This window comes from Python bivittatus, unplaced genomic scaffold, assembly GCF_059951505.1.
Source record: "Python bivittatus isolate LINGU-HERP-01145 unplaced genomic scaffold, Pbiv_v1 ctg000480_np1212, whole genome shotgun sequence".
In the NCBI taxonomy this organism is placed as follows: domain Eukaryota; kingdom Metazoa; phylum Chordata; class Lepidosauria; order Squamata; family Pythonidae; genus Python; species Python bivittatus.
In genome coordinates this window covers 16,308,325-16,316,879 of record NW_028277075.1, presented here as the reverse complement: position 1 = coordinate 16,316,879, position 8,555 = coordinate 16,308,325, and the positions used below count along the sequence as shown (strand labels likewise).

The window sequence follows — 8,555 nt, the reverse complement described above, 5'->3', positions numbered from 1 at the left end:
TTAATTAAGGGATCTAATTAATTTGAAAGTTAGCAGAACTTGACCAATTACTACTTCAACTTAAAGTAGGTGTACATTTAGAAAGGTGTGCGTGCAGAGGGTAAGGACTTCCATGAGTCAAGTACCATTCCTGTTATGTCCACACATCCATGTAGTTGCCTTGACAATACGGAAGTGGTTTGCATTCCAGAATGCTTTCCTGTTCCCTAATTTGGCCTATACTTCTAGGATTCTCTGGTACCAGTCTCCCATCTCAGAATCTTGCTTAAACCTTTCGAACATTGTCACGGTTGCTACATGCCAGCACTTTCTGCATTTATGTAGTAATTGCTAATTCATCAAACTGGAAGATTGATGTAATATATTCCTTGATCTTGCTTTTCTCAGAGAGATTGCACTGTTTACCAAAAAGTATGCCGTGGAGCTGGATTTCTACATAATTTTATGTTTTATTTTTAATTTCTTGAGTATTTATCCACTTTATATTTCCAGGAATGTTGAACAGCAGGATCAGGTTCTCTTCTTAGCTTCTCATTCAGTTGCAGGAAAATTACTGGTGGAAGAGAAAGTTTTTAAGGAAAGGAAGGTAAAATAAGAATCACAGCAATCTGTGTGAGGCAGTTATTTAAATTCAGTGTAAACTGCAACACTAAAGCATTAATCATCATGACCATTTAAATTTTTTTTCAAAGCCTTATGAATATGAGGCCCCTATCTAGCCATTTGGGAAATTCACTCCAAAAGGATATAAAAACGTCATAATTGTTGCCACTTAGTCTGGTTTGGGTTTCTTGTGCTGTCTCAGTCCAGACCCAAGCACTATTTTTTCCAAATACAGAGTTATTGTTGAGAGACGGATGGCCACATAAATCATTGAAATAAATAATTTAATTGTCTATTACAAGTCATTTAAGATATAATGATGCAATTTGCATCCTGACCACAAAAAAACAACAGTGATCTGATAGTACCCAGTATTAATAGTATCTGAACATGTCACATGTGCAGACTTTGATTCACACAATGGAGTTGTTTTCCACATTTCCACAAAGGTACAAACTGCCTCGTTTAGTGACCGTTCAGCTACGAGTCATGAAAAAGTAACTTTACAACCAATCCTCACATTTACAACCTTCACAGGTCTGTAAAGCAAAGCAAAGCTAAAGATCGTAAAAGTTTCACTTAGCAACCACTTCACTTAACAACCAAGTTGACGGTTCCAATTGTGGTCACTAAACAAGGACTACCATGTATTTTGGAAATACCACAATTCAGCTTAACAGACGTGGGATGCATTGCAGATCGCAGAAAATGGGAGAAATTACCAGTTTCTGTACTGTTAGTAGACACTGGATACAGCTCAAGGAGAATCACACCTAATTCATATGGAAATGGACCCCTTATTCCATATATTAACATTATTTGGTTGGAGAGCTATGGGTTTAGTATACCAATTATTTAATTGGGCTGTATACATGGTTCATTTTCTTTTGCAATGTGTTATGATCTTGCAGAGTCTTCTGAAGGGAAAAAGGGGGATTTTAGAATTCTGCCTTATTAGTACCAATATACTTCTTTCCACACCATGGGTGATTTAGATCAAGGAAAAGGTGAAGAGGAGATAAGGGTGAATTGTCAGAAATCCTCTTCCATTAGCAAGGTTTGGGATCAATTACTCTTCTCTGCACAGAATGGCACAATTTGATTCAACTCATTAAGTTTTGTTTCTATTCAAACAGGAGGAAACTTTTAAAGAATTATAAAAACCATAACTACACCTCTTTTGCCATTTTACCCAAGTTTTAAAGAGCAAAGTACATGTCTGACAATCGTTATTAAAAGAGTACGTTTAATGATTACAGTCCAGCAGTCAGGAAAATCTGTCAGAAACAATGTTTGGTGTAAGGTAATTATGCAATTACTGTCAAAAAAGTTTGTCTATTGATTGGAAGGGGAGAGAATACAAATCAACAGAACAGTTTTAAAAATCCTAGCCAGAAGTTTAGAATGGCTTATCTTGATGGCAATAGTCAAATGTGGCATTTCTCTTTTTATTTACTATATAAATTAAAAGCAGTATTGTACAAATAATGCTGATGCTTTTTGAAATATATATATATTCAAAAAGTGTGTGTGCACGAACACACACACACACACACTTAGATCACTGTGTCAGGAGTAAACCATTGTTTTTGCTTTGTTAATCTTTGATCTAAAGTTTACATTTAGTTTCATGTTTTATCGGAATACTTTCCAAGTCCCATTATGTATTTAAACATTGTACCACTATTTCAAGAAGCATCAGTTCTTAGAGTTTGTTTAAAGTATTGCTTTAGCATACAAAAAGAAAGGAGAAAAATACAAAAACAGAAATGTTTAATACATATAAAATCATAATTAAACACAGAATTAGAGCTTGGCCCCATGGAATAATGGGGTTGTGAGATGGACAGCTATATAAATTTGATTATCAAATAAATAACTAAAATAATATTGATCCATCTTTCCATTATATCAATAAAGAGGCAGTTCTGAAGTAGAGCATTAACACATATCATCAATCCAGGGTGGCACTATTTTTCCATTATAGAGAAGTAATAATTTTTGCTACACCTCAGCTTGATTAAATTCATTGTTCTTCATATAGTGATAAATTCCAAATTTGTTAATTCAATTACATAATTATGAATGCAATTCAAAATCACACTGACCTCTTTAAACTATGTTGTTTTTCCCAAAACCACTAATGAATATTAAACCAAAACCCTAATAGAGCAAATAAGTGTATTTTCCATTATTTTACAGGTTCAGCATAATAAAATCAATGGCCAATCCTTTTTAAACATCCTGGGACGGCCAATGAACATGAAAAAAGGTAGTTAAATTGATTTCATTTTAAGATTGTAACATATTTACCATTCTTTCAGACTCACCTTTATTTAAATGTGGTATTTCAACTGTTTATTCCAAAGTTCTTGCAAATACAAATACGAATATTCACATTACCAATAGTTTATTAAAAAGTACTGTAGATTTGCATCAGCCTAAACATTTTAATGCTGATATAAGATTTTTATATACTGTTAATGTAAATTTGCTAAGTTAAAAGATGTTTGAATTACTATATGCCATTCCAATTTTAGCTAAACCAAATTCCTTGTGCCATAGCTCAAATGGCTTAAAATTTTGATTTGCAGTATCAATAATAATAATAATAATAATAATAATAATAATAATAATAATAATTATTGTATGCCACCCACCTCTCAATTACTCTGAGCAGCTCAATTAATGCCTTTATTAGTCCATGAACTCCAAAAGATTTACTTGCAATTTTCAGATGGGATTACCATCTAATAAATTTATCATGTGAATATAGGTCAACAATATATGTTTTTCCCATCATCTTCCAAATATGTTTTGCTGACTTTAGTCCTGGAAATGCAACAAACTTCTGACTATAAAAGGAACCAAACCCATGAAAAAATAGCATATAATTTTTGAAATGAGTGCATAATGGTTCTGACAAATGGAAGTCAAAATGTATGCCCAGTTACAAAGTTGAAAGTCAGGAAAGTTAACTCCACTACCAACATAAAGTAACCATAGTTTGGATTATTTGTCTTCCTATGAAAACTTTCTCAAAATTTATCAATCTGCTTAATATGCCTTTGAAGTGTCGAGATGGGAAACTCTCTTAGTGTAGTTGTGAAGTAATCCTTGTTCTTACAATATTTCTCTTTCCTCATACCCATAAGATTGTTGGCAGTTTTAACCATAGATTTATATGTATATTTATCTAAGATAAAAAATTTGATATATTTGAATCTACAAATAAAGGCATTTTCCTTGGAATAATTATTTCAAGATATTTCCATACATTACAGCCTACAAGTGTATCAGACACACTCAAATTAATTAAATAAGCTGGTAATTTACCAGTTTTTATGTATCAATTGGTACAAAACATTGTAAGACACAATCTATTATCTGCATATATAATATTGTTGTACTCTTGCTGCTTTTATGTCCAAAATGCCCTTCAAATGTCTGATAAAACAGGCCAGTGTTTCCAATATCAAAGTATATATAACAGATTTTAACTTCTGTCTTATCTTAGGTCTACAGCTTTTTATACCCAACAAACAAGTAAAGATGATGTAAATTAAAAAAAAAATTAAAAACAGTATTTTAAAAAAGGAAAAAAATGAACTTTTATTTAATTGAGGTAATTTAAAAATATGAAAAATATAAAAAATGAGGAAAAGAAATTAGAAAAATAAAGTTTTATTTTACTAGAAAAAATAAAGATTAAAAAAAGAACTAAACAAAACACAAAAACAAATATCAGACTTCTGGATGAGAATATTGAAAATGAAGTAGAAGAACTCTCCTTCTAAGCCAAGGTAACCCATTTTGCCACTTCTTTGCTTCAAATGATCCCAGAACAGTAAATTTCTTTGCAACCTCTGCATCAAAAAACTGAACCCTGGGATACATTTTAAAAAGTTAATCTTTTGATTTCGTGCCAAATGAACCAGCTAGCTGGCTGGCTTCCATTTATATGACTGCCTAACTTCTGGGTGGCTAACAACACATTGAAGCAATGAAAAGGATAAACCCAAACAAAAGAGTAAGAACCTCTCAATGGGCCATCTAACCTCCTGGCCCCCAGACCCTGGGGCACATCCAGGTCTTCAATGGTTTACAAAAGGCCAATCTGATCTTGCCGGATATGGTGTTCCAAAAGGCAGATGCTGCGACAGAAAAAAAAAATTCTTCCGCGGTCCCAAAAGATGACATTCTGGAATTGAAGGAACTGGAGTACACCTCTCCTGTTGGAGCTAGTGAGGTGGGTAGAAACAACCAGGGAGAGGCAGTCCCACAAATAACCTGACCCCACATCATGAAGGGACAGCCAACACCTATTCTACCTGAAATCCAGTGCAGCTTGCAAAGCAGAGGTGTAACACAGGTGTACTGAACTGCACCCATAATTGCCATGCCACTGCATCCTGGATCAGCTGCAGTTTCCAGATGATCCAAGGGCAGTCCCATGTACAGCACACTGCGGTAATCTAGTCAGCAGATGTCTAAGACATGAGTGACTGTGAACAATGCCTTCCAGTCCAGGAACGGACACAATCAGTGCACAAAATGAAGTTGTGCAAAAGCCCTTTTGGCTACAGTTGCCACCTGGTTTTTGAACAGGAGCTGTGAGTCCAGAAAGACCCCCAAATTGCACATTTTGTTTAGGGTAGTGCAAACGGGTCTTACTAACAAAGAGGAATGTTGAACAGGATCCTATAGTACAGATCTTAAAAGTCTGAAAAGTATGGGTTTCTGTACTGAATGGAAACAGAAACCCACACAATAAGCAGTTTCCAGTTTCAGCTTCTATTCTAGTTTCAATAAACAGTTTTTCCATAAAGAGTGCTATAAACTGATCTTGCTCAGTGTTATAAGGAATGTTTAAAAATTATAAATTATTTCTATGAAACAGATCCTGTAAACGAGCTGCTTTTTTTGGAGTATTTTATTTACTTTCAACATTGTTTTAAACCTGTGGCATATTTACCAGAATTTTCAAGTTAAGTGATTCTATTGCACATGAATTAATTGCTAAGGTTTTAAACTCTGCTTCATCTCCAAAAAGTTGTTTCTCTTTATATAGTACAGTTTTTATCTGAACCCTGTTATTTGTAAAAACTGTAAACCATGGTAAAGGCCTTTTAATCTGGTAAGTCAGTCCACATAACTTTGCTTCTGCTACTTTCTCTTGCTGGTCAAGAATAAATTTAGCCAAAACAGCAGCTTTTGGCTGATTTTCAGCTCCAAAACCTTGAGAGAGGGCTGAGACTGCAAATTTAATGCATTGCCATACCATTCTTAACATTGCAGATTCACTCAGAATGCCATCTTTAAAAACCTACTTTAACAAGGAAATTTCAGTAAATTCTGTTAACTGCTAGACTGGAAACAGTAGCAAAGATATTCGGCTGGGGGGGGGGGAAGAATGAGAAAGAACCATTCACATATCTCATCTGATATTAATCAGCAAGCCTACATCTAAAAGTATGACATATATTATCTACCCTCTAATGTAAAGGCACCATGATTTTAATATTTGTAAGTGATAAAGAACAAATCCAATCCAAGATTTTTTTTAAGACCAACTGGTCAAAGGCAGAATAGTTATACATTTAACTTAGAGTAAATTTCATTTAACTACGTCAAGCTTAATTCTGAAATAAATTTATATATGGCTTCACTTTAAGTATGTCAAATCTGACTATAATTCCATACTCTTCGATTGCAATATAGTTTTTAATTAAAATACAAAATAAATTACCTTGCCATTGCATTGTCTATTTAAAAATACATATCGGGAAAATATTTTTTGAAACAAGTTCTTATAAGGGACGAGTGCTGTCCTAAATCACTGATAACATAATACAAGTATTTAAAAAACAATGTTATTTCAACTATGTAAATAATACTTGTGCTATTTAAACATTCATTTCCTAATTCAGCTATTTAGAGAATAAAATGACACATATAAATTTTGTAACACAAAATATAGCCAACAGTAATATACAGGTACACCATTTAGTATTTATTATATGCATTTTATATACATTATCTTTTTAAACAGCGGTACTTTTTGCTATGTTGTACAATCTTAAAAATTTGCTGATTCATAGTTCGTAAAACAGAAAACTTACAAAACTCATCAAAACTCGCAAACTGATCAAAAAGATTTTTGTGGAAGACTAGAAAAAATACTTTATTGTCTTAATCATGCAGTTACACAAACAAAATCTTTCGTTACATCATAAACTGAAGCACATCTGAAAAAAACAAATCAAAAGCAGGAATAACAATTCAAAACACAGCCAATTTCTGACTCTTGATTCAACCACAATTTTGCATTCTATCTGAACTGCAAATAAAAACATTTTCACTCCAGAAGTTCTGAAACAACTTCTTGGAATCAACTTTAATCCAGACACTTAGCTGGAAAAAAAAAGTCTGTCTGTAACTTAAAAACTATTACATGTCCCATTTTTAGTCTATTTTAGACTGTTCAAAGAGTGCCATAATAGATATACAGGGCCCATTAACATACTACATAAAAAGAATATAAAGTCCAACAAAAAGTGAAATAAATAATAGGCCATTAGCCAGATGGGTAAACCTTGATAAATAATCTCGTAAATACAGTAAGATGTACAAAATATCACATAGTGATAGGATGTCAAGATTAATTTTAAAAGTTCATTGGAAGGGCTGGACATGTTTAATTCTTCTGTGTTCCTTTTACACACTTTTTTACAGTCCTTTAGGAAACCAGTAATGCAGTGATGATGAATTAGTATCCTATTGCAAGGACTTAGCAGAGCTTTGTTAGGCAACAAAGGGAACCGTGTAGTTACAGGGCAGCAGGCCAGCAAGATCTCTGTGGTTTAGGATACTATAATGCGGAAAAACGTCATCCATACAATCTTGAGCACTGTTATGACAGGCTAAATATATAAAAGACATATAAAAACTAGAATTTTATCGAAATATTTTGTGCAACTAATGCTAAATATTTTAAGTTAGTTCCTTTTTCTTTAAAGCAAAATAAAAGTTTAAAAGGGGAATCTGTGGCATTTGACTGATAAACAGAAAATACTAAGAGATGCAAAGAAAGCTACTCTTGGAGCTCACTCCCCCCCACCTCACCCCCACAAGAGCACCACATTCCTAACCCTAAGGCAGCACACAGAGTCCAAAATAAACATCTTTAATTAGATCTGATTCCACGTTCGTTTAAAGACACACCTAAAGAACAAACGCTCGGTTCGTATCCAGTCAAGGCTACAAATACTGGTTTGCTTGCCCCCCACCCCCCAAAATACAGTAATTACAGTTAAATGAATCAGCCCAGCATTATTCGTGAGATCGCGATCTGACCAATTTATACCTGCCCCAAACACAGTCTCTGCTGAGGCTGGTTACATGTAGTGTCATCAGTAACCTTTTCAGTGATGGCAGTGATGCATTCCCTCTTTTTGTCCAGGCAAACCTGCTACAAAGGTGCAGGCTTGCTTTATTGTGTCACACAAATACTTTGGCAAGGGCGTCAGCACCTGCACTTGCAATATATGCTTTTGATGGATGAAAAGCTACATCATAAATGGATTCATCCAGCTTTTTTCTATGGGCTGTTATTTCTTGCACACACGTTTTGCTGTCCAAATTCCATAATCGAATAGAGCAGTCATGACCTGAATGAAGAGGTAAACAGATGTTTTAGATAGAACAAAAATGCATTACTACAAAGTCTCTTGGCAATGCAGAAGCTTGTTAACTTACTTCCAGACATCAAGTAGATTCCATTAGGATCCACAGCTAAGCTTGTGACAGCATCCAAATGAGCAACCATCGAATGGATCATTTTACCTAATATCAATGCACATAATATATGTGAAGAATAATAATCATAATTTTTAATAAAATCATACTTTATTAAAGGGCAAAAATAATAATATGTTTGGAAGAAAAACTAG

General features: G+C 33.9%; 1 protein-coding gene across 5 annotated transcripts in view; it reads right to left on the bottom strand.

Annotated features, from left to right (window-relative positions):
* Positions 1-6,387: 6,387 nt before the first annotated feature.
* STRN3 (striatin 3) overlaps positions 6,388-8,555 on the bottom strand; it is a 55,622-nt gene continuing 53,454 nt past the window's right edge. The window contains exons 17-18 of one of the 5 annotated variants that reach the window (XM_025167150.2): positions 8,362-8,448; positions 6,388-8,273 (exon numbers count right to left, since the gene is read on the bottom strand). In XM_025167150.2, the coding sequence (XP_025022918.1) occupies positions 8,104-8,273; positions 8,362-8,448 (257 nt within the window). In that variant the 3' untranslated portion in view covers positions 6,388-8,103. The remainder of the gene's footprint in view (positions 8,274-8,361; positions 8,449-8,555) is intronic. The other 4 variants (XM_007429014.4, XM_007429017.4, XM_007429016.4 and 1 more) reach the window with 4 other exon arrangements.